General features: G+C 54.5%; 10 protein-coding genes across 10 annotated transcripts; 5 read left to right on the top strand and 5 right to left on the bottom strand.

Moving 5' to 3' along the window:
* Nucleotides 1-199: 199 nt before the first annotated feature.
* PG994_004063 (uncharacterized protein) lies at nucleotides 200-3,053 on the top strand (the record flags this gene model as incomplete). Its single annotated transcript, XM_066855472.1, has 4 exons — nucleotides 200-513; nucleotides 560-668; nucleotides 788-1,164; nucleotides 2,714-3,053. The coding sequence occupies 4 exons, from the start codon at nucleotides 200-202 to the stop codon at nucleotides 3,051-3,053; spliced, it is 1,140 nt and encodes a 379-aa protein (XP_066719750.1).
* Nucleotides 3,054-3,739: 686 nt separating this feature from the next.
* PG994_004062 (Short chain dehydrogenase sol3) lies at nucleotides 3,740-4,729 on the top strand (the record flags this gene model as incomplete). The annotated part of the gene is made up of 1 exon (XM_066855471.1): nucleotides 3,740-4,729. The coding sequence occupies one exon, from the start codon at nucleotides 3,740-3,742 to the stop codon at nucleotides 4,727-4,729; it is 990 nt and encodes a 329-aa protein (XP_066719749.1).
* Nucleotides 4,730-5,341: 612 nt separating this feature from the next.
* Nucleotides 5,342-7,238, top strand: PG994_004061 (uncharacterized protein; the record flags this gene model as incomplete). Its single annotated transcript, XM_066855470.1, has 4 exons — nucleotides 5,342-5,479; nucleotides 5,546-5,674; nucleotides 5,844-6,500; nucleotides 6,597-7,238. The coding sequence occupies 4 exons, from the start codon at nucleotides 5,342-5,344 to the stop codon at nucleotides 7,236-7,238; spliced, it is 1,566 nt and encodes a 521-aa protein (XP_066719748.1).
* Nucleotides 7,239-8,307: 1,069 nt separating this feature from the next.
* On the top strand, nucleotides 8,308-8,805 carry PG994_004060 (uncharacterized protein; the record flags this gene model as incomplete). Its single annotated transcript, XM_066855469.1, has 1 exon — nucleotides 8,308-8,805. The coding sequence occupies one exon, from the start codon at nucleotides 8,308-8,310 to the stop codon at nucleotides 8,803-8,805; it is 498 nt and encodes a 165-aa protein (XP_066719747.1).
* Nucleotides 8,806-9,344: 539 nt separating this feature from the next.
* On the bottom strand, nucleotides 9,345-10,752 carry PG994_004059 (uncharacterized protein; the record flags this gene model as incomplete). The annotated part of the gene is made up of 4 exons (XM_066855468.1): nucleotides 9,345-9,744; nucleotides 9,885-10,282; nucleotides 10,351-10,455; nucleotides 10,540-10,752. The coding sequence occupies 4 exons, from the start codon at nucleotides 10,750-10,752 to the stop codon at nucleotides 9,345-9,347; spliced, it is 1,116 nt and encodes a 371-aa protein (XP_066719746.1).
* A 1,172-nt stretch (nucleotides 10,753-11,924) lies between these two features.
* Nucleotides 11,925-13,464, top strand: PG994_004058 (uncharacterized protein; the record flags this gene model as incomplete). The annotated part of the gene is made up of 2 exons (XM_066855467.1): nucleotides 11,925-12,001; nucleotides 12,120-13,464. 2 exons carry the CDS (start codon nucleotides 11,925-11,927, stop codon nucleotides 13,462-13,464), a joined length of 1,422 nt encoding a protein of 473 aa, XP_066719745.1.
* A 3,053-nt stretch (nucleotides 13,465-16,517) lies between these two features.
* Nucleotides 16,518-17,702, bottom strand: PG994_004057 (uncharacterized protein; the record flags this gene model as incomplete). The annotated part of the gene is made up of 1 exon (XM_066855466.1): nucleotides 16,518-17,702. One exon carries the CDS (start codon nucleotides 17,700-17,702, stop codon nucleotides 16,518-16,520), a length of 1,185 nt encoding a protein of 394 aa, XP_066719744.1.
* A 1,001-nt stretch (nucleotides 17,703-18,703) lies between these two features.
* PG994_004056 (uncharacterized protein) lies at nucleotides 18,704-19,102 on the bottom strand (the record flags this gene model as incomplete). Its single annotated transcript, XM_066855465.1, has 2 exons — nucleotides 18,704-18,807; nucleotides 18,967-19,102. The coding sequence occupies 2 exons, from the start codon at nucleotides 19,100-19,102 to the stop codon at nucleotides 18,704-18,706; spliced, it is 240 nt and encodes a 79-aa protein (XP_066719743.1).
* Nucleotides 19,103-19,846: 744 nt separating this feature from the next.
* On the bottom strand, nucleotides 19,847-20,338 carry PG994_004055 (uncharacterized protein; the record flags this gene model as incomplete). The annotated part of the gene is made up of 1 exon (XM_066855464.1): nucleotides 19,847-20,338. The coding sequence occupies one exon, from the start codon at nucleotides 20,336-20,338 to the stop codon at nucleotides 19,847-19,849; it is 492 nt and encodes a 163-aa protein (XP_066719742.1).
* Nucleotides 20,339-21,805: 1,467 nt separating this feature from the next.
* PG994_004054 (transmembrane alpha-helix domain-containing protein) lies at nucleotides 21,806-22,189 on the bottom strand (the record flags this gene model as incomplete). Its single annotated transcript, XM_066855463.1, has 2 exons — nucleotides 21,806-21,843; nucleotides 21,907-22,189. 2 exons carry the CDS (start codon nucleotides 22,187-22,189, stop codon nucleotides 21,806-21,808), a joined length of 321 nt encoding a protein of 106 aa, XP_066719741.1.
* Nucleotides 22,190-23,246: the final 1,057 nt, after the last annotated feature.

Genomic DNA, 23,246 nt, shown 5'->3' with positions numbered 1-23,246 from the left:
GCGTTGTGCGGAGAATCTACCTGTCATTTCTCATTTTGAGAGGCGTTACTATCAACGTCACGACCCCCCTAGTCAATAGGAATTCAAGAAAAAGGATCCTGCACGAGTCGAACATGAAATAACGGCCTAATTCCAGAGGCCGTCGACCATGTACGGCCTTTTCAGAATGGAAGCCCGACTGCTTGGTTGATCGATCAGTATGTCATCCGTCCATGGGGTCATCACGGTGCTCCCGCCGCCAGACGGCTACAAGGTCGACTCCGCCAACCCAACACGAGACCTGGTGGTCATCCAATGGACATACGGTGTCTACGGTTTCTTCACTACTTTGCCCTTTCTTTTTCTCGTGCAGAACCTCTACGTCAAGCTCTGCGTGCATCGAAGGCTCGATGCCGAGACAGGTGAGGTCACCCCTAACAAAAACCGCACACCCTTGCTGATCCTGCTTGCTTTGTCCAGCCTGCCTCGTAACTGCCTGGGCATTGGGCCTCATTGTGCAAGCCATGCTTATTTGTGGGTGGTTTTCGATTTTCCTCGACCATGGCGACTTATCCTAAAGAGATCGGCTTGCTGAACTACAACGCCGTTTCACAGCGACCCTCACTGCCGGGCTCACTGCCACTCACGCATGGGAAATGCCACTCGAACGGTATAATTACTGGACTCTGGTAAGTCACTAGGCCGAACACTAGGAATCGCCATCACCTGTTCTCTCCATTTCTCTACCTAAGATATTCTATCCATGGCCCCCTTCAGCTCCCTTCAGCCAACGTTCCTGGCATAACAGATATTCTACGTTGCGTCAACAATCTATACACCGACCAGCGGAAACGCCAATGTGTCCCTCCTCTGCTTCTACAGCAAGCTGTCCCCGGCGCGATGGTGGATCTGGTGCGTCCGCATCTCCTTCTTCTTCCTGGCAGGGTATACGCTCGCCATCACCTGCGCCATGGTCTTCGCCTGCAACCCGATCCGGCGGAGCTGGGACGTCACCGTGACCAAGGGCTACTGCGTCAACAGGGCCCAGCTCTGCATTGCCATTGCCGCGCTCCAGATCGTGAGCGACTTGGGGTTGATCTTCATGCCCATGCCCATGATTTACGGGTTACACATACCTTCGCGCCAGAAGATCGGGCTTGCTTTGATGTTTGTGAATGGGTCATTGTATGTTCTGTCTCCAAGTTTTGCCCGTGTATATTTACTAAAGTGGGTGAGTGCTAACAGCACACTAACAACCTCCATTACGCGACTCGTTACGTTAATACCGGCGTTATTCGAATTGGACCAAACCTGGAAGCTTACTATGGTGTTAGGGGTAAGTTTTCCCTTTTCTACTTGTACTATGACCCATCCATGCACGGGCTAAAACCTTGGCATCCCCTCCTGATATATTTTATTAGTATTTCGTATGCATTCCATTAGCCTCGATTACAACTATATATCTCTCGGGTATAAATTATAAAAGTGACTGTAAATAATTATCCGGTAATTTATCTTAAGCCTCTTTAACTTAAATCCGAAGCCGGTTATACGAAGGCTTCTCGATAAGACCGTATTTATTTTTAATATAATCCTTTATTTAATTTTAATGTATCTTTATTAGATTTAAATAAGGGGAATAAGGTAGTTATTAAATAATTTAGATACCTCTTTCTTATAAATCTAGAATCGTACTACTAGTAGAATAAGTTAGCGCACTATCCTATATTAGGATTAGCTAGTCCCCGAGCTATTATTAATAAAGTTATATCTAGCCATAAATAATTAGAATTATATGGGATCGATATGTCTCGGCAGTAATAGAACCCTATCCTTTCCCTAGAATATACCAGGTCCTTTTCCGAGGCCCGAAAAACAGCCCCAGAACATCCAGCCGTGCTTTCGTTAGTATCGCTCGATAATACAGGTTGGATCCCATTCCTCTCCCGGTCTTCGGGTAACGTACTGTTTCCGATGGTGTCCTCCCCGTAATCCAGGTGTCGTCGGTCCATAGGACTCGAACCCATTGTTCTGGGGTCCAGTCCTTATGTTCGAGGGCCCAGGCCAGGCGTTTCTGTCGGTTGGTTTCGGATATTGGTGGTTTCTGACGGGCAGTATATCGTTTGAATCCAAATCGACGGAGGGTAGATCGTATAACGTATACTCCAAAGAGGGACTGGAAGAGGATAACGGAGAGTTGGAGGAACGAGGCTCTGCGTCCTTCTTTAGAGCTAGTTACGAAAGAAACGAGTTCTTTTTCTTACTTACCGGAAAGGACCCGAGGTCGGCCAGACCTCTTCGCTACATTGCTCGAAAGAGCCTTAATAGCAGTCTTAATCTGGTCGATAAAAAATCCAGTAATATCGTGAATCTCGGCTTTCGTTTTATTACCCTCAAAATAAAAGGTTCGGATACGTTAGCGGTCGTCGTTCGTAAAGTGCTTCGTACCCATCGTATCGTACTGCGTATCGTAATTAAGGAACGCATCAGTTTCTAAAAGAATGAAAAAAATTACTGATTCTCTGAGCCCAAGTACGCTATACTGTAATTAGTATGGTGCTTCCTTCCCGGTGGATTATCGGTACTTGACAAGGGGGGGGGGAACTTATGCCTGATACCTGATACCGTAGTAGCCGACCCGCGCTGTGGATGTAGGTCAAGTAACTTTTGATTTAGAGACTAGCAAACACACTGGCCCATGGAGATGCATGACTAACAGAAGAATGTGGCTTAGTTGCGTCGAAGGAAACCTACTGATCATATGTGCATCATTCCCTACCATCCGACGATTCTTCCGCCTCGTTGTGCCTAGGTGGATAGGGGAGTCCGAGGCCAAGAAGCCGTCGCACAACAACAAGGGCGGTCCCGACCAACAAACGCCTTCCCATGAGCAGCATCACTTTCGTACCTTTGGGGCCGGCAGCAGCACGCGCAAGAAGCAGCTGGACATCCTCGGCATGACCCGAGACACCGACGGCTCGTCGGTGCTCATGGAAAACCTCAAACTGACTCCCGGAGAGCCGAACAAGGTTGGCATCCAGGGCGGCAAGAGGGTCAATGTAGAAGAAGGGTAAGGGTACAGAAATAGTAGCAGCGGAGGCTCTACTGCCGACTCGGAGGATACAACCGGGGCAAACGGGACTTGGGATGCCAGACCTATGGCGGGCGACGGAGAGGCCGAGCAGAGCATCGTAATGACCAAGTCATACCGGGTTACCAGGCAATCATACTACAGTTGACGGCTTGATCCGGCCGGGATGGCGGGGCCGTAGGGTTCGCAAATAGACGACATCGTCAGCCACTACAGAAAAGACATCGCTGGCTTGCACTGACTACGCAATGGCCACGGGTGTTGATGCTTGCGCAACTTTCATTGTTGCATTCGTGAGATGCACTTCTGGATAACGATTTTGAGTGGCTATAATTAGATAACCTTCAACCATGCAGAAGAGATACTCGGTCAGAGGGACTCATGCAGGCAAAAGAAAATATGCGGACGTGGGATCTCGATCTCGGTCACACAACTTATCGGCTAAGACGCTCGCTGATTGGTTGAGATGAGCCGGACAAGTATGCTTGTCCGGCCGCCGGGTTTAGTGACTCACTCCATTGCGACTACGCATGCTACGGTAAAATGCTTATCTTGGGTTTCCCAGAAGATCCAAGCATCCAACCACCTTAATCCGCCAAGAACACTGTCGTCCATTCTGCATCCTTGCCATTCTATAATATCCATTCGAGCGACTGTTTTCTGCTCAAAATGGGGTTTCTCCACAGCCAACTACTCGAAACACGGAAGCTGCCTTACCCAGAAGGCAGCCAGGCCGGCAAGACTGTTGTGATCACGGGGAGCAATACCGGACTGGGCAAAGAGGCAGCCCGGCACTTCGCCCGTCTAGGTGCCAGTAGGCTCATCCTTGCCGTCCGGAATGTAGAAAGCGGCGAAGCTGCCATGAGGGACATCCTCGAGAGCACCAAGCCCGACAACACGGTTATCCAAGTCTGGCAGCTGGACATGGCCAGCTACGCCGGCGTAAAATCCTTTGCTGCCCGTGTCGAGGCCGAACTGGACCGCATCGACATCTTCATCGAGAACGCCGGCCTCGCCAAGACGAAATGGTCGACGGCCGAGGACAACGAGACCCAGATCACCGTTAACGTCGTGTCGACCATGCTGCTGGCGGCCCTCGTGCTGCCCAAGCTCCGGCAGGTGGCCGCGGCGTTCGGGATCCGTCCCACGCTGACGCTGACGAGCTCGGGGGCCCACGCGCACACCAAGCTTCCGCACGCCGCGCGACCTGGCAATGTCTTTGCCACGCTGAACGACCAGGTGTTCGCCGAGGCACACTGGGCCGAGCAGTATCCGGCCTCCAAGCTGCTGCCCGTCTTCCACGTGCGCAGCATCGCCGAGCGCCGGCCCGCCACCGGTGCCAATGGCTATCCCGTTACCATCAACCTGGCCAGTCCGGGGCTCTGCGAATCCGGGCTCGCCCGTGAGGCCAAAGGGGTGCAGGCCCTCGCGTTCGGTGTCATGAAGACGGTGCTGGCCCGCACCACCGAGCAGGGCAGCCGGACCATTTTCCACGCTGCCACCCAGGGGCCCGAGACGCATGGGCAGTACATGAACGACTGCAAGATCGGCGAGCCATCCGAGACGGTGACAACGGGCAAGGAGCTACAAGACCGCTTGTGGGAAGAGTTGATGGTGAAACTTGAGAAGATCCAGCCTGGGGTTACGAAGAACTTCTAGTTCAAGGCACTTTCTGGGGGTTTCCTTTGAGTCTTGTTTTTAGACAAGATCTTCTGGTAGGCGTCTTGCGTATATTGCGTGTGTGATTCGTACGGTGGTTCGTGGACTGGAGCAACATGGCACAGTCTCTTGAATCTTCTTTTTTCTTTTTCTTTTATTTTCCTCTTTCGTAAAACAATCGATCTTCCAAGGCTTGATCTAGTCGATGCTCTCCCCCCCTCTACTAGAGTGTACTGGAAATAAACTGCCGGGCTTCTATTTGCGCTATGGCCCCCGATTCAGCAGGCTGGGGGTAGCACTTGACTCGTGTTATGCCAACTTGGGATCAGATTGCCGCGATAGAGTTCGAGTCATCCACAATTTATTTGCGACGTCGCACCGAGGAAGTTTACCACCACTTTCCTCTCTATTCCCGTCCAAACCTCTATGCTGCTCAGACGACTTTGGATCTTCTCTCGCCGAGTCCACCATGACGACCCCTCGCGAAGAGCACTCAGGCCTGTGCCCGTTATAACACCAGAACTTGTGCAAGACGAACAGGAGGCATTGATCATTCACTTACGGTGACTTACCACCTTTTCATCAACCACGAAGTTTGTTCCGGCTCCCCGAATGTTGTCGGGCTTGTTACCTTTGCCGCCGCGGGGTGGGCGAGGAGATATCTTGCCCTTCCCCGCCCCCAACCGGTATCCCCAGACCCGGTTCATGAACATCGTCGTCCTGCTGGCGTGCACAGTGTTTACGGCTGCGGTAAGCCTGATATCGCCATGCAATGGGACCATTTCTCGGTGAATGCAGCTCACACTCATCTGACAGACTCAAGGTTACGATGGTAGCTTGATGGGCGGCCTGAACATATTGCCCCAGTACAGGGAATACTTCCAGCTGACGAATTCGCTCCGATCGTTAAACATTGCCACCAACTACATTGGTGGCTCTCTTGCGGTAGGATTGATCGCGCGCAGTACTACCTCCCACAACAAATGGCCCGATATCTCTGCGCTTAGGCAAATATGCTCATGTTGTTTTCTGTTTTGGTAGCCTCTCGAGCTGACAGTCTTGTTCAACTCCAGTGCCTCTGCTGGACCTGGGTCACTGACACCTATGGCCGAAGGGTAGGCCTCTTCTGGGCGGCCGCCATCACTATCGTCGCGGCGATCCTGCAGGGGGCTCGGTCCACATCGCCATGTTCTGCCTTTCGCGGGTGCTGATCGGCTTCGGCAACGTCGCCTCAGTCATCACGGGCGCGGCCTATCTGGCGGAGACGCTGCCGTGGGAGCAGCGGGCCTGGGGCCTCGCGCTCTTCGACGACTTCTTCTACGTCGGCGCCCTCGCGGCGGCCGCCGTCACCCTGGCCACGTCCCGGTTGCCGTCCTCGTGGGCCTGGCGGCTGCCAGCCCTGCTGCAGTGCGTCTGGGCCGCCCTCTGCATCGCGCTGCTGCCGTGGATGCCCGAGAGTCCGCGATGGCTGATCGACCAGGGTCGCGGCCGCGAGGCCCTCATCGTGCTGGCCCGCATCAACGCCAACGGCGACGTGCGCGACGACCTCACGCGCCTGCAGTTCCGCCAGATCTTCCAGACCATCGAGTACGAGCGCAACCCCATGCTGTACCGCGAGATGCTGGCCAACCGCGGCGCCCGCAAGCGGCTCCTCATCACGGCCACGTGCGCCCTCTTTTCCATGCTGACAGGCAACCTCATCGTCATGTACTACATCGGGGACGTGCTCAACCATGCGGGGTTCTACAACCACGAACTTCAGCTCATCATGGTCAGCCCTTCTTCTTCCATTGCGCCAGCTGGGCATGTGTATTGGTTGATTGGTTTCTCCAGGCCTTGACAGAACAGACTGACAAGACGATAACAGAACCTCGGTATAAATGCCACCTCGTTGATCGTCTCCATCTTCGGGAGCTTCTACGTCGACAAGCGGGGTGTCAAATCGGCCACCCTCGTCAGCACCGGCGGCTGTGCCATTTCGCTCTTCGCCCTGGGCATCGCGTTAAAGTTCAACGACCACGCCGACACCACGGCCGACAACTACGCGGCCGTCGCCTGCACGTTCCTGTTTGCGGCCTGCTACTCGTTCGGCTGGATTCCCGTGCTGTTCCTGCTCCCGGCCGAGATGCTCTACTTTCGCATCCGGGCGCTGGGCATGAGCATGTTCAGCCTCGTCGTCTGCGTGACGGGCATCTGGGCCAACTTCGTGTTGCCGCTGGCTCTGGAGCATCTGGGCTGGCGCCTGTGGATTATGAACGGCGCCTGGAACCTGCTCTTCTTTGCTTTTGTGTGGTGGTACTGGATCGAGATCCGCGGCAAGACCCTGGAGGAGATCGATGCGTTGTTCGACGGCGGCAAACGGTCTCAGGCCCCGGATGTCGCCGAGGTTCTCTCCGGCCGGGCCGACGCGAATTGGAAGGAAAAGCTGGGTAGTTGGATGAATCATCGCTTTGGGAGGTCAGAAGGCCCGGTGTCCAGCGATGGCAGAGTCGCCGGGCATTTCCACTAGTTGAGATACCACATGTGTCACACGGGAGTGCGTATATACCATTATATCGCACAAATATGGTCGAGTTCCACCCTTGCGTGCGAAAAACATACGATCTGATGTTACATCGACTTGTTTGTCATCCATTCGGTGCCACCCCACCCCCGCATTCTTCTTGGATTCGCTGGTTTCGACCGCTCGCCGATGCATGAGTAAGAGTCGCCCAGCATATGATACCTAGCACCAAGGGTTCACTCCTACCAGTCATGCCCTTTTCATCCTTGCCCCCGAAGCTGTTCGACGAGATCCTCATTGCCGCGGTCAACGCTCTCGGCTCCGCGAAAACAGCATTACGTCTAAGAAAGGTTAGCCGGGCATGGGCCACAGCTGTGGTGGAAGCTATTTATGCGTCCGGGATCATCGATCGCGAAAACACGCTGCATCTGTGGCCACAGTACCTGGCCTACAAAGCATCCGGGCCCGAGCCGCCGGAGGGATGGCTACGGCCCTTGCTGGTGCTGCGGCGGGCTGGTGAGCGCGTCGTCGCCTTTCGGGGAGACCATGGTCACGCTGCCTTGAGGGATTGCCTCGGCGAAATATGTGCCGTGGCTAGAATCTCGGCGCCCTTTTATCCTGTGTCTATATGGGGCCGCTTTGGTGAATCCATCCACGAGGATGACAGGCAACTGATCCAAACACTCTTGGCGGTTGCGGGATATACGAACGACGTGGCACTCGCCCGACATCTCCTCTCCGATCTTGACTGCCCTTCATCCTTGATTGCCAGAGGCGCCACCGAGAACCCCCAGTAAGCAACCCTCCGGCTCCGGGCCGCGGCCGTCATCGTCATTGACAAGTTGTTCAGTGCATTCTTCGACGAGCCTCTGGTGGCAGCGGCTCTATCTCGACTACAAGCTGCGGGACCCGGACCACTGGAATGTATGGCTTGCCAAAAACATGGTCCTCAGAGGCGCCGTCGAGGGCAATCACGTTTCCACCGTCAGACTGGCCCTGGAGCTCGAGCCCCACGTCCAAGATCCATACGGCGAGAAGCTGAGGGCCGTCTTCTTTGGGTGCCTCGAGTACGCCAATGACGTGGGGATATTCGATTTACTGTACACGCGCGCCCGCTACTTCCTCCACGGGGCTGGTGCCCTACTACCACGACAATCCTCATTTTGGGGCGGAGAACTGCCTTCCGGCGCTCCTATGCAAGGCCGCCGAGAGGGGCAATATTCCGCTTATGGGCTATTTGATGGAGTTGGGCGCCACCCCGGACCTGGGCGTCAGCCCGGAGAGCCCGGTCTCTCTGTCGTGCAAGCGCCTCGAGGGGTCCGTGTGGTGCGCGGCGAGGTACGGCCGTGCCGAGGCGGTGGCCTACCTCTTGGACAGGTGGTTTCCGCCAGGAGAAGCCTGGAAAGCGGCGGTGGAGTACGGAAACCCGCGAACCTTTGAGGTCCTGTTCGAGCTCGTCGACAAGGAATCTCCGCAGCTGGGTCAAGACGTACAGCAGTGCCTGGAGGTCGCAAAGAAAATGGGCCACGACACGGTTATGCAGGTGTTGTTGCGCTCTGGTGGCATCTCCTGAGCGAATCCGGTCGGTGGTGCTATAGGGAGCAGGCTGAAACACTAGGACTGCAACCGATACCGGGGTAGGGAACACGGATGCGGTAATTATTGGTATTTGAGGAGGCGTGGTTTATTTCCGATCCTTTAGTGTGGCAAATGGGTGATGGCTCTGCCGAAAAGCTCTCGACGCGGCCAGCCACACACTTTAAGCACAACATGCAATGTCTTCTTCCGCAGACTGCAAAACATAATTCCACTGTTGCTTGCACAACGGTCTTGAGGTGGCCTCCACAAACCGTCGTTGCTACCACCATCGAAAAATCATGCCCCCCTCCCCCCTCCCCTAATTACACAACGGAACAGCTAAACATGTTCAGGACAGCAAGTACAATAACTTTTCAAGTTTATAAAATTAGTCGTAAATTTCTCTACCATCACATATCTTTGTAATAATGTATCTTAGAAGCAGAAGGCTGAATATAAAATATAATTTATCCTACATGCCTTCGACAAGGCATGTGAAAAGAAGGCATACAAACGAAGAACCGAAGTCCGGCTTCACCAGGCCGACTTGTCCTTCCAAGGCTGCGTGTCGACTTGCGAGTGGGAACTCGAGACGTCCACCTGCGTGGAAACGGTGATGACGCCGCCGTCATGGTGCACGTCGGGGTCCGTTTTCCCGCTCGGCGAATAAGACGACGCCCGCTGCCCGTTCCGCGTCAACTCGATCTCGTCGTCGTCGTCAATCTTGGTCCACTGCTCCCCCCGCTCGGCCGCGCAGTCAGTGCGCTGGCTGGGCTTGAACCGGGGTTCCGAGAAGTTGTAGGATGCTGCGTTGGCCGGCTTGGACTTGCGGAACAGGGGGGCGAGGGTCGGCAGGCAGGCCGTGATGATGGCGACGGAGGGCTCGATGAGAGGACCACCCCATGCCGGGCCCGAACCACCACGGCATGTCCAACTTTTCACCGGCGAGCATGGCGAGGTAATAGATACGGATCATACTGGATACACAGGAGCTATATAACACCAAAAAGAAGTATCTGTCAGTAAACCACGGGCTGTAGGGGTTGGGGGTTGGGAGTGTCAGCCACCACATACAAGCATCCCAGTAGCATGATTGCCATAATCGACAACTTTTTCCTCCAGTCCATGTGCAGTTTGGCGATGGTAGGGATCGGCAAGACCAGGATGATCAGGTCGTTGATCATATTGAGGACGCCGAAAGCGAGGTAGAAGCCCATGACATCGATGCAGACGCCATTCGTCTCCCCGAGATACTTCGTCCAGTAGAAGGAGAGGGGCCGGCAGGCGACCGCCATGACGATGTACATGACGAGAGGATAGGCGGCGGTGAATGCGATGGCGACCCGCGTCTGCCAGACATAGACCATGTTGCTCGTCGTGTTGGTGTCGAACAGGCGGTGGTAGAGCAAGAGAATGCTCACCCTCGTGACCGTGACCGCGGTGGCGTAGACCCATGGTTCGGCATAGACCATCTGCTCGTCGGGTGATGTGCATGAGTAACCAGGATGCGGACGGAGATGGCGAAGAATCGGAAACTCACCTTCAGAAGTATCACCAGGTCGGCCGGGTTGATCGCCCAAATATGCTGACCCGATCCGACTTTCGCCGCGTACAACGTCATAAATAGAGTCGTCCCAGCGGTAAACTATTGGACACACACCCAGGTTAGAAACCATCCATCCACGACAAGCGTACGCGTAGTGGCTTTGGCCACAACAGCCCGACTTACAATGGCAGCGACAATAGTGTGGTCGTCCATGGCCAGAGAGGCACCTCGGGTCATGCGAACATAGACTCGAAGCATGACGGCGACAACGGCCAGGCCGAAGAAGACACAGGCGACGACGTTGTAGATGAAGTAGTTGTCCTCGCGAAGATTCAGGCCGGCCGGAGGCGGGCCTACCAGCGCCACAATTTGCGGGTATGGTTGTATCTCTGCCATCGTGAAGTTCGTTTGGTGCTGCTATGTCGTCCTGTCCTGTCTTGGTCGTCGACAACTGCCCAGCGGTAGGGGAAACTTGATGGCTACGGCAATATGGGTTGGCCGTTCTTGAAGGTTTCTACTTTACTTAATAAGACTCACGTAACCGGTGGCAAGGCACAGGAATTGCATGCACCCCTGGCGTAATCCCCCGTGCCGCATGATGGGTGGTACCTAACCACGCCCATAGGCTCGCTAAGCGATCAACAGCGCGCGACATAACAGCCCAGCCCGGCGTGCCTGCTACTACCTTCTTCCTGGCTGCCAGATGCCGATATCCTCGATTACCTCTTGCATTTTCCCAGTTCAGAAAGCGCAGGGTAGGCGATCCTGCCGGGCCTTGCTAACCAAGACGTATATTATTATTATTATCATCATCGCTATCATTTTATCTCGGCCGGTACTTGTGCTATTCCTTCTGCTACCCCTACATTCCTACACGAGTCAAGCGAGCGAAGAATTGGCTGATAAGTGGGAACGTGGACCCTGAGGTGGACCGAAGTCTGGAGTATTTGCACTGATTATTAAAACTCCTGTCCCTTGCTGCCTTGGTAAGTGCAAAGTTTATCTTACGGGGAGCGTATAGTCTGCCACGACGGGAGTACACCCGGTGGGCCATAGCCCCTTATCCACTTGCAGGGGGTTTGACACTAATCAGAATAGGTATAGGCGTGGCAGAATAAACGGTATGTATCAATTATCTTCACATTTCACTTGCATGAGGGCTCCATTGAACCTCCTCCGTCTGCTGCGGCACAGCCAACGCTCAACGGCGTCGACTTGACTCTGGTACTTGTAGTTGTGTGGGTGGGCCGGCCAAGACCAATAGAAGAGTCCGCACAAGCACACGCAGTGGTTTTCAGGAGCTGCTGCAATCGAAAGGGGACGGAACCCCCCTGGCGCTCTTATCAGAATCTCCACTGAGCTCGTGGCATCGTACGACGGATGAGTTTCAGGAGGTGAATTCCTTCCCTTTTTATACCCCAAGCCACGTGCGTACATGCATTGTTCCTGGATTTCCTAAACCGCAATCCGCTCCCGTACAATCCTTCGCCTCCCTCCTTTTACCCAAGACTACACTCACTCACTGCACTCACTGCAACTCCATTTTTTACCGACGTTAGCGAGCCAAAATGTCGTCACCCGACCTGTACGCCCACACGGACTTGCTCAACACAGAGCACATGGGCCCAAGGGCTGGATTCGGCAGGTCTGTGCTTTGAGCTCCCCGAAAACTACGATATGTACGTTGAGCGTTCCTCTTTACCCTTTCTCTTCTCACAGTACTCTGGGCCTGGGCCTTGGCAATACTAACATTTGCACTGCAGTGATAATGTCACATCCCTTCTGAAGAAGGCTTACGTGGCCATGAAGGCTCGCTGCCCCCCAGCGGGCTTTAAGATGGTCCCCGTCATGGACGGCAGCAGTAAGCCCGGCCGCTTTGAGTGGCGGCGTTTCCCCGAGGGCGAGGTCGAGGATTTCAAAGTCAAGGACCTGCGCGGGGACGGGGACTTTGTCAGCTTTGCCGACTTCAAGGCCAAGGAGTATCCTATGGCGCTCCTGACACCGGAGAAGACCTGCCCGCGCGGGATCTGGGTCGACGCCAACGATATGGCGCTCTGGTTTCACACGACCTATTTGCAGGCCAATTTCATCAAGGGCGGCCTACTACTGTGCATGGGCATCTTCCACTCGGCGGCCGACGCCACGGCTGCCTATGTGCTCACCCGGGTGCTGGCCGAGGAGATTGCCAAGGCGCAGAACGTGCCAGTCGCGGATCCCGTCGACGTCCAGGCACTCCTGAAGGAACGTGAGAAGCTCAGCAAGTCGCAGCGGGCGCACCTCCCGGCCGCCCCCGGCATCGAGACGCATCCGGAGTACATCATCCTGCCCTTCACGCCCGAGGGCCCGCCGCCTAAGCTGCTGGCCCCGATCCACTCGGCCAACGTCTTCCACTTCTCGCCCCAGGCGCTCGAGCAGCTCAAGAAGGACTGCCAGCCGACGCAGGAGAACCTCCGGACTCTGCGGGGCAAGAAGGACATTCCCACCTTTGTCTCGACCAACGACGCCCTCAACGCGCTAGTGTGGAAGGTGGTCATGGAGGTGCAGCACCCGGACCTGGAGGCCGCCATTAAGGAGGACCCGGAGCGGCCGTCCCACATCATCATCGCGCTCGACGAGCGGCGGCGTGCGGGCCTGCATAAGCACACGATCGGCAACTTACTGGCGTGGGCGCCTGTCTTCCACGACCTTAAGAGCGTCGTACAAGATTCCTCGATGGCCGACCTGGCTATACTGTGCCGCCAGTCGGTGGCGCAACGCAGCGAGGACCCGGACGTCGTACACAAGCTCGAGGCCATGCTCGAGGAGGTCGAGGACCTAAACCGCATCGCGCCCCAGGTCTTCCTGGACGTGCCCGGCCGCAACATGATCACCTCGAACTGGCGCGACAACACGTACTACGGCCTCGAATGGGGCCCGGCTCTGGGCGGCCGGTGCAAGGCCATGCGGGCGCCCTCGGTGGGCGTCTGCCACGGCTTCCACATCGTGCTGCCGGACCGCCCCGACAAGCCGGGCATCGAGATGATTGTCGGCGTGGAGAACGGCGCGCTCGAAGGGCTGATGAAGCATCCGTTGTGGACCAAGTACGCCGAGGATCCCAAGCTGTTTTAGGGTTTTCTATCTCTCCCTATGTGATTAGATAGACTATCCAGTAATAGTGAACAAAAAGTAATTAATATCGATTTATTCGAGCCTGGCATTGTAACAGAACTTACGGAGATGACTTTTGCAAAGTGATGGCTTTTGCAGCCTACTTGTTGCCTACATTTGATGCTCACGGACTTGGAAAGTCTGATCATGTGGTCGACTTATCCAAAAAAAATACTCCTCTGAAGTGCATGGCCAAGTGACCATATCATTCGTTGGCTTCTTTGCCATGGTGGTTCGGTTCCTGAAACGTAACCCAAGACAACCTCACGTCAGCACCCAATCGCCGGGCCATGCAGGGCCAAATGGTAGCCAAGGAGCTCGGGTAACCAGGGGGGGTGGTCTTGTTAATCGTGTCACAGGGTCCGATGGCCAGAATGGCTGCTTGCTGATCGACGGTTGGCCATTACTACAGTATCACCCACTAAGTCGTCAATAATTGACGCCGGCGACGTATCCGGTCAGCCGGCCGCGGCCGTGCCACCGCCAGCCCAGCCAAACGTTCCAATACAGTGAGCTCGCCAGTTGGTCCGAGCTCACTAGTATGGGACCAATAATCTCCATCTCACCGAGCAGACGATCCAGATCAATTTGGGGACCAGATTACTCCATTCGGCGAGAGGCCAAGGCCTCCGATCGTGACTTCAGTGTCAATGGACTTACCTAATTGTGCTGCGACTCTTGAGACAATATTCACTTGTTTATTCCAAGGTCGACTTGACGAGACTGCGCCTTGGGATTGAATAATGGGCGATGGGGGAGGACGATGTGACGCGTGGCCTCGTTCCTTATCTTTTTCCCTCTCTTTTTTTCGTACGAGCACCACTATTTGGATGAGTAATTACCCAACTGCTTCGTACGAACGCGCGCGTAGATACTCTTCTAGTCCAGTTTTATACCTACCCAGTCTTATACCCACCCTGTAATGTAACCTCCGCTGCACGTTTGTCACTTTATTGATGGGTCTCTCCCCAGTAGCGTTACCCCTTGAAAGTTTGTTTAAATCGCATCCTTGTGTGAGAGCCCTTGTACAGGTATTTCATGCGTCTGCAATACCTCTATCGTACTGAAACGTATACTAGTTAATGTGACGGTACTATATCCTCCATATTTTAATATTTCAAATAGGACATCGATATACTTCCTACACAAATATAGCCTGTCGATACTCTGTCTGAAGTCCGAAACGGTGTTCGTCAATTAACAAACTTTCAGGGGGTAACGTATATGCATGCAAAGTCATCCCGGAACAACCCGATTTGCATGTCCATATTCCAATATTGCAATCGGCATGTGAAAGCTTTCCCTGTCCCTGGCCCATCACCAAAGATGAGAGTTGGGGCAGCCCCTTGAATTGCCCAGTGGAATACCGTAGGTCTAGCTAAAGAATTGTATAAGCTGTTTCGGTCATGATATCTGACATCGTGCAATCAAGTCACGCAAAGTTCATGGCCCTGATTGTGAAGACAAGATAAAATTTGTGAGATGCTCATGGACATCTTGTCACACTCACTTTCCTCCAGCTCTGCCTGATATTTTCTCTTGTACACCACATGACGGTACATTGAAGCTTCTTAGTTTGCCCCTTTTTCTTGTTGGCAGAAATTGTCATCCTTGAGCTAAGAAGCGAAGGTTGATACATTGGCTGATCTTCGGTTAAACGCGAGTCATGCTGCTATATTACGTGGAGGGCGGATGCCCAGAGGAACACACACTATGCATTCTGACGGCTGGGTGTGTAGCGCGCGGTATCATGTCTATGTAGTTGCTCTTCTGTTTGGTTAACCGTGACTCTTCTCCAGTAGTAGGCAAGTGAAGTGAAATCCTGAACAACTCCAAAGTAAAGTACGATGGACCTCGTAGCGAGATGAACAGACCGGGAATATCGGACCAACAGCCCTCATCTCCAATCCCGAATTCGAAAATGTGAGGGTCTAATACGGAATACCCGAATCCACCTTTCTTGGCAATGTGGAAAACGCACGCCCGGGGTGATGCGCACGGAGGACCCGGGGGCCCCATTCGCCCGAGATATTTGGCCGTTGATTTCCTTCTTCTGGTTTCCCCTACCAATTCGGATGGCAGCCCGGATGCCGGGCCAAGCCCTGCTTCTTTTTCTCTCCTGACTCTGCACAGACCGCGTAGCCCTACTTGGCGTGAGAACCGGCCGTAGCCCGAAGCTCGAGCCACCTCATGCGTATCTAGAGGTTACAGCACGGCGCAGGAGTTGACGAAGTTGTTGGTGGCGGGCTCACGCCCCCGCACGATCTGGCAGGCGACGAGGTCCGAGTCTCGGACGGGGCTGTGACCGGATCAAGGTGCACCGGGAGCGTTGGCAAAGGCCAGGAGATGATCAACTGAGGCATTGGCGTTTGGGGCAGTCCCAGTGTGCTGGTCGTTGAATATAACGGTGCAGGCTGCTGAGGTCATGTTCGGCATGTGCCAAATCAGGCCACCAGAGGCCGACAAGAGCTTTGATGCCATGCGTTGCTCTTCAGCGTCGCTGTGTTGCGAGAGACCATCTTCCAGCCCACATCCAGCGGAACAAGGAAGATTCCCACATCGGACTGATATTCTTGGAACTGCCCAGCTCGGATCTCCGAGCAGGAGAAGATCGTCTCCCGGTTGGCCGGCGGCGATGGTCACCAAGACAATATGGGAACTTGGAATGGTTTGAAATGGCTGCAGTGTCCTATGGAAGATACAAGAGGCGTCTTGGGAGTACATGTCATCAACATTCAGACTTAAGGTAAATTCAATATATGAGATGGAGTTTCACGTTGTCACGAGGGGAATGCAAGTTCTGGGTAAACATTTCCTTTTTCTTTTCTTCTTTTCTAGTGCTAGGGCTTCTTGCCACGAAAACAGATAAAACAAATGAGTGTGCCAAAAGACGCCACTCCGCAAAAACAAAAACATAGCTCTAGACACCACTTAAACTCAGGGCTCGGGCTAGAAACTACTTCGCAAAATCATAGATGGTGAAGATGGGGAGGGGTTTCAGAGACAAAAGTCTCTTACTGCTGAGGCTCATCCTCCGCCAACGGGTACGTGTTCTCGTCGATGGGATAGACCTCGCCGCCCGTGGCGAACCACACCGCGGCCTGGATGATGCTGTTGAAGACCTCGTAGTCCCGGGCGGTCCGGGGCGCGTAGAGGATTACCAGGTACTCGGGCACGGGGCGGCGGTTGCTTTCCCACTTGTGGTGCAGCCACTTCCAGAAGGGAGTGGCGATCGCCAGCGGGTGACGCTCACCCCAGCCGGCCTCGATGACAGCCCGGACGTCCTCGGGGTGCAGGACAACGTGCATGGAGCTGTCGAGGCGGTGCGGGTGCGCAATCTCGCCGCCATGCTCCCAGGCGCCGTTCTTGTCGTCGGGACCCATGAGCTGGCCCTCCGGGACGACCTTGCGCAGCGCCTGCAGGTGGCCCTCGAGGAAGGACGTGGCGATGCGGAGGTGCTGCGGGTGGGCCTGGGCCTCGGCGGCCAACATGTTGCTGAGACGGAAGAAGGTCGAGGGAGACGCCTTCTGGTCGGCCTGCCGCTGCGGCGCCACACCCTTCATCGTAGGGCGCGGGCCCAGGCGCGGGGCCAGCTCGAAGAGCCGGCCGCGGTAGAGGTCGAGGAAGGGTGGGATGCGCGGCGGCTGCAGGACGTCGAGGCGGGCCGTGTGCTTGAGGCGCAGGGTGCGGATCCAGCCCTTGAAGGTGGACGGGGTGCCGCCGCGGCCCAGGTCGAGGTAGGCCTCGTAACCATCACTGACGAGGCGGAAGGCGCGGTAAATCAGCCAGAGGCAGAGGAGGGGGAGGAAGTAGTGAGTGAAGAAGCGGGACTGGAGACATACCTTGTCGAAAGCGTGGTAGAGCATCGAGAGCAACGAGCAGATGGTCTCCCACGGCCCGTCGAACCAAATCTTCACCATGTTCGCCCAGAGCAGGGCGAGCTGGGCCAGGGCCAGCTCCGCATATGAATGGAGAGCTGACTCAGCGGCTGTGACAGGAAGCCTTGCCGGTTGGGCGACAGCCCATACAGGATCCGAAAGCAGCGGTGACTGTGTTGGGATTGCTGAAACGCTTGTGGGCTCCGTCCATACTGTGGCAGAAGGGGGAGAAGTCTGCTCCATGAGAGAGGTGAGATAGGCCACCGCGCTGTAGCGAGGAGCAATACTCGAGTAAGACTCGAGGAGTCTTCTTAGAACCATGCTGTCGATGTAGATTGGTAGAAACTTGTAGTCGGAAAAGCGTTAGTGTCTAAAGACTTTCGGGTGTGTTATGGTTGTGGTGTGTTGGGTTGAGTGATGAGTTGAGATGGATAAGAATTGGTGGCCTACCATGCCTTATATACACAGAGAGAACTCGTGTATAGCCGGAGGTTTTGGCAACATGGCGCCTGTTACTGTCGATTTCAATGATATTGATTTTCCATCTCTATCCTGTGGCTGCAAAACAGGTAAGTTGTGTTGGTGCGGGTGCAATCAGGGGCAAATAACATTGGATGTGATACTCGGCTAACAATAGTTTTGTCGCAAGCCAGCGTCTGTTTTGGAAACACAAGGGGAGCTTTGTTATTTCCCGTCCAACAAAGATCATCATTAAAGACCATTGTAAAGATATCGACGTCGGTTTGACAAAGAATCACATATACTCAAGTAGATTTGGCGTTCTTATGCTAATCTTTACATAGAAGTCCCCGAAGTCCCCGTGCCTGTTGGTTAACATAGCCCTCAAGAGCAGGTAGACTTTAGTAGCACTGGAAAATCCTTTTGACAGGCATGGCGAGTCGTTCAGCTTTCTAGTCCTCCAGGCGCTACCACGGATCGCTGGCACTTGAGGGCGTTCTTTTAGCCCCCCGAGTCCAAGTATGTTCGGATCGAGCGAGGTGCTAGCCAAGTAGCCATGCCCGCCAAATGAGGTTGAAAGGAGGCACGTTTGGGTCGGTAATATGGGCAAATGAAGGTGTCCCTCGGAGACAAGAATCTACTGCGAGGAATGAATGGATGGGGACGGAGATGGCATACCTTACTTGCAATCTACCTCCTCAATTGCCCTTCATACTCGCCCTTCTCTGTCAGTAACATCGTCCTTGCCCTGGCTCAAACGGTCGCCCGCACGGAAGTCCTTTTTCTCGGCTTTAGGCATGGCGAGGTGGGCACACCCCTGTTCTCCCACCACCGGTCGATGAGCCACAAATGGCGGTTGGCCTTCACGTACTTTGTCTTCTAGTTGTGTCGCTGTGCGTCTTCAAGATCACCACGGAGTTGGGCCCTTCTAGTGTCATGCCCACGAGCTTCCCGTAGTAGAAAGGGGCTGACAAACAAACGGTTGCAGTTAGTCAGAGCCACTGGTGCACAAGCAAGATTTCTGCAAATGCGAAGGAGGGAGAGAGAAGGGAATCTTGTCGTGGAAACCGCGAAGAAGTCCTTATGTAAACGATGAAGCTGCCCTTGTCAAGGGGGACAGGAGTACACGAGGTGCTTTCCTCGTCTTGGGGCAGCTGCGTCTCGAGATCGCTGCCCTCCCCCGCGGCCATCATCAGCATCACGTTGTCGGAATGCTTCGTCGCCGCTTTGTAGGCCTCCTTATACCTAGGAACTGAAGTCATTGGTGCCGACACCCACTTCGCGGTCGTCGGTGGCAGTGTCGCCTAGGTTCAACGCCTCGTCAGCGGTGGTGGACGACTTGAGTACCGTTCCCCTCACGAGGAGGTGGCCATGCCGATGCCGAGCCATGATTCTGCAAGGCGGCGCCGATTGTAACTCAGAGGTCCCTCACAGAAGGCATGCATGGAAATCCATGACCTGCAAGGTAGCTGGTTGGATTGAAAGTGACGGGCGACGCAGTCGAGCTCCATGATCGAATCACTTCCCACGTAGTCAACGGGGAAACGGGGCAGACGATACGACGGCGTGGCACTGTTACGTGGTCCGCAGGAAATATCGCAGAGCGCGAGCATGGGGGCGACATTTCATCGCAGTGTCTCGCAATCAGGCTAGGCCTGGTCAACATGTGACTCGTGATGCGCAAATGGGATCTACGGAAACCCGGTTGATAAGCGCAAGCGAAGAACACTGACCCAGGGATTGCGACTTCGAGGGCCTAGGTGGTGTAAAATGGGGGCGGCGACGTCTCCTTGTGGTTCAATCCACACAATGCAGAAGACGGGAAACAATTGCCAAGGAAAGGAATGGAATGGAAAAAGTCATAGGTGACTATGCTCTAAACTCTTGAATGACTATCGCTAATCAAGCCAAAGCAACGCTGGGTATCTAATGCTCAAGAAAACAACAACAACAAGCTTTTAAAACCATTAAAGTACCGCCCCCGGTTCCGTTCCATCTACCATAGCCTACTCCTGAAGTGATGCAGAATTCATGTCTCTCTGATCCTGGTCATGTCTACCCGTCTGACCACTCTGCGACTCCTGCTGTTGCCTGATGGCCAAGGAATGTTGCTGTAGCAGGCTGGCGAACATGGCATGCGACCGCAACAGCCAGTAGAACCGTGCCGGACCCAGCCGCATCGTGTCCAGCATGGCGTGGAGACCGGCCAACTCATAACGTGGCTCATGGCCCGGCTTCGGGTGGCGGCGTAGGGCGTTCTTCGCCGCGTCCAATTCCCGGTTTGCGTTTTCCAATGCCTGCCTCATCGTAGCTATCTTGACCTCGGTTTGTGCCCAACCATAGATATGTGTCCAATAGGAAGAGTTCGCCCGCATATGCGCTTCGGCGACGCTTGCTTCGGCGACCTCAACACCCATGTCGAGTATAGCACTCTCCTGCTCAAAGAGAGCCTCCTTGTTGCGCACCAGTTGCTCTAGTTGGTTGCATAAATGGGCCATGGTGTTCTGGATGTCCTCGGCGTCTTCCTTGCCGCGGCTGCGGTCGTGTGGGTTCGTCCAATCCGGGTACGACAATGTGACCTTCCCCTTTGTCTGCAGCCGCTGGGGTTCGGGGGCAGCTATTGCGTTGGGAGTGGCGGATGATGAGTAGGAGGGGTATGGGTCTGCGTAAGCTGCGTCAGCTCGGTCGGAGAATGTAGTCGACTGGAGGCAGTCTCGTGCAATTGAGAAGCGGGATCGCGATGACGATGAGGATCTGGTCGACTTCGTTGCTGGCTGTTGCTCGAGCGGGCGGATTGGCTTGGAAGTAGAGATGCAAATGCTGATGCTGATGCTGATGCTGAAGTGAAGACATGAACTATGTACGTCGGGATGGATAGATTGATGGGCGCGCCAGCTGCAGATGGCAGGCGGCTAAGCCATCATTCGACCCTGGCCGACATGCAATGGAGTCCATCATTGGAAGCTGCCGTCTTTGTCGCCTGGTGACATCGTCGCTGCTTCGAGTGATTGTTGCTGCGGTCGGAGTGCTCGAGTCAGGGAAGTTGCGCGTTGGCGGTGGACTTGATGGACTCGAGTGCTTTTTTTTAGCGGGGTGTTGATCACTGATCATCAATTCATTTACAGGATTGTTGAGGGGCTCATGCAGGTACCGCTGGAGACTGCAGTTGGCTTAGTGTGGCCAGTGTGGCTAGTGTGGCTAGTGTGGCTTTAGTTTTATTGGCTGCGCCAGCAGCAGTCTGAGCCAACAACTGGGCCTTTTAGTAAGCGTGTATATACAGCTTAACACTTTCACCATCACCAGGTCCAACTTAGTCAAATCTGACCCGATCAGATATTGGAAAACGGTCGGACGTAGCCCTTAGGAAGGCGAATGTTTTGATACCGGTTTGGGGCTCATCGGACCTCTAGCGACAAAACGGTGGACGAGTAGGCCTTCAAATGAACGCCCACTCGCCTAGAAAACAGCTTTGCCCTGGTCGCATTGAATTAAAAAAAGCGTAAAATAATCTCCTATTAATTCCCATCCTTGAAATGCCTTTTATATATAGATTAGGTGTGCTTTCGGGTTGTGAAAGTGGCGACTTTCTCGATTTATTTCGGCCTTCACGACTAACATCCAGTTGCTGGCTCAGATCTCAATCGAGAGCCTTTCTAATTTATTAGCCACACTAGCCACATTTGAGCCACAACAGCCTCCTTGGGCCACATGCACCCATGTTCAGCATGCATGTTAGCATGTATGTAGCATTCAACTGAGATCTGAGCTTCTGAAGTAACTATTTACTACGTCGTCGTCTTTCATTGAAATTGCGTATTAGATATACAAACGCAATTACAACTGTGTACAGCCCCCATGTGAATGTTCTGCCAGACAGTAGACTTGTCCATCAATCATGTCCAGTTCATACCGCCGACCAAGGCCTCTCACCCAACAATCTACCCATTCCGGCGTGTCCCGCCGATTTAAAGCGAGAAGATCGAGAACGTGTTCTCACCACCACCTGCAGGGACGCAAATCAAGTCAGCAAATCGATACCACCACTACTACGAAAAGGGAAACGTACACTTGTCCTGGTCGAAGCCGGGGCACGGCGTGTCGCACAGGGCCTCGTCGACGAGGTCGTTCTGGTCCGGCAGCTTGCCGCAGTGGCACAGGGTGCCCGAGATGGCCATGGCCGTGGGGGCGCCGCACGCCTCCTGCTTGCACGCGTTCTCGCACGCGCCGTAGCTCATGAAGGGGCTCGTGTAGTTGTACGACGACACCGCCGTCGAGGAGCAGCCGACGAAGGTCGCGGCCTGGGCGACGGCGCAGGCGCCGAGGAGGGCGAGGGCGGAGAAGAACTGCATCTTGACTAAAGGAGGAAGCAAGTGACTGGATGTATGTAGACTTGTTGAGGCAAAAGGACTGAACTGGGTAGGTAGCGCGGCGTGACGAGAGAAAGGTGCGAGAAAAGCTTGTCGCGATCGCGCCTCTTATTAGTACCAAGCACTTGACCCCTCCGTAAGGACAAGAAGGAATGGATGGCCTTCAGCAGTGGCTTGGCGTCCTGTCAGGGGCCGTCATCTCGTCTCTCCCCGCCCACCACCAGCTGCCGGTTTCGTATATTTCATCTCGTATTGACTGGAAGGAGATGACAGCTCAGATGCGGCCCATTATCGATCCATTGAACTTTGCGCCGTCGCTGGTGCCTAGAAGACCCTGCAACCCCAAGCAGCTGTCAGTTCAGAAGACAAGAGGCCAGCCAAGAGGTCAGCTCCCCGCCGTCCTCCGCTCCAGGGGTACAGCACAGCCCAGCGGCCCAGTGGCTGACCGCCTCACCGGGTCGTTCGGCACGCTAAGCGAGTCGTTTGGCTGCTCTGATTGCTCGACCTGACTTAGGAAGCGGGCACTCTCCCGATCGGCCCCACCCATCATCCATGATCTCATCATGATCCGCCCCTGATGCTTACTGTACTACGGAAAGATGGCAGCCCAGAAAGATCTCTGTCTTTCTTGCTTGTTTACCTGACAACATAATGATCAGCAAACAGTCCAACCACGGCAGATGCAGCAACATGTACTTGATAAGATTTCAGAATGTTACCAGTCTCAACCTCGTCGGTTATTTTTGCAACTCTCCCAAGCTTTCTGGCTGGGCCTTGGCCGCCCAACCCGCCTCTAGTTCAGGGGAGATGAGTCCTCTGAAATTCTTCCGACGGAGCAATTCCCACCAGTAAGAGTGCACAGGTCTCGTCGCCATCGTGTCATCGTCCGTGTGCCACGAGGTGGACGGGCAGACCGGCCCAAGTTTGAGCCGTGTCGGGATTGCAATTTCCGTACGGGCAGACTGCGCCTCCTCTACCAGAGCCTTGAGAAGCACCATCGGTATATCAGGATCTAACAGCGATGTCCTCGGATTGTTCC

Source organism: Apiospora phragmitis (assembly GCF_038363925.1).
Source record: "Apiospora phragmitis strain CBS 135458 chromosome Unknown utg000004l:1.0-3135199.0:1.0-3139288.0, whole genome shotgun sequence".
NCBI classification, from domain to species: domain Eukaryota; kingdom Fungi; phylum Ascomycota; class Sordariomycetes; order Amphisphaeriales; family Apiosporaceae; genus Apiospora; species Apiospora phragmitis.
The sequence above is the reverse complement of the archived record's forward strand: the minus strand, read 5'-3'. Positions and strand labels throughout refer to the sequence as shown.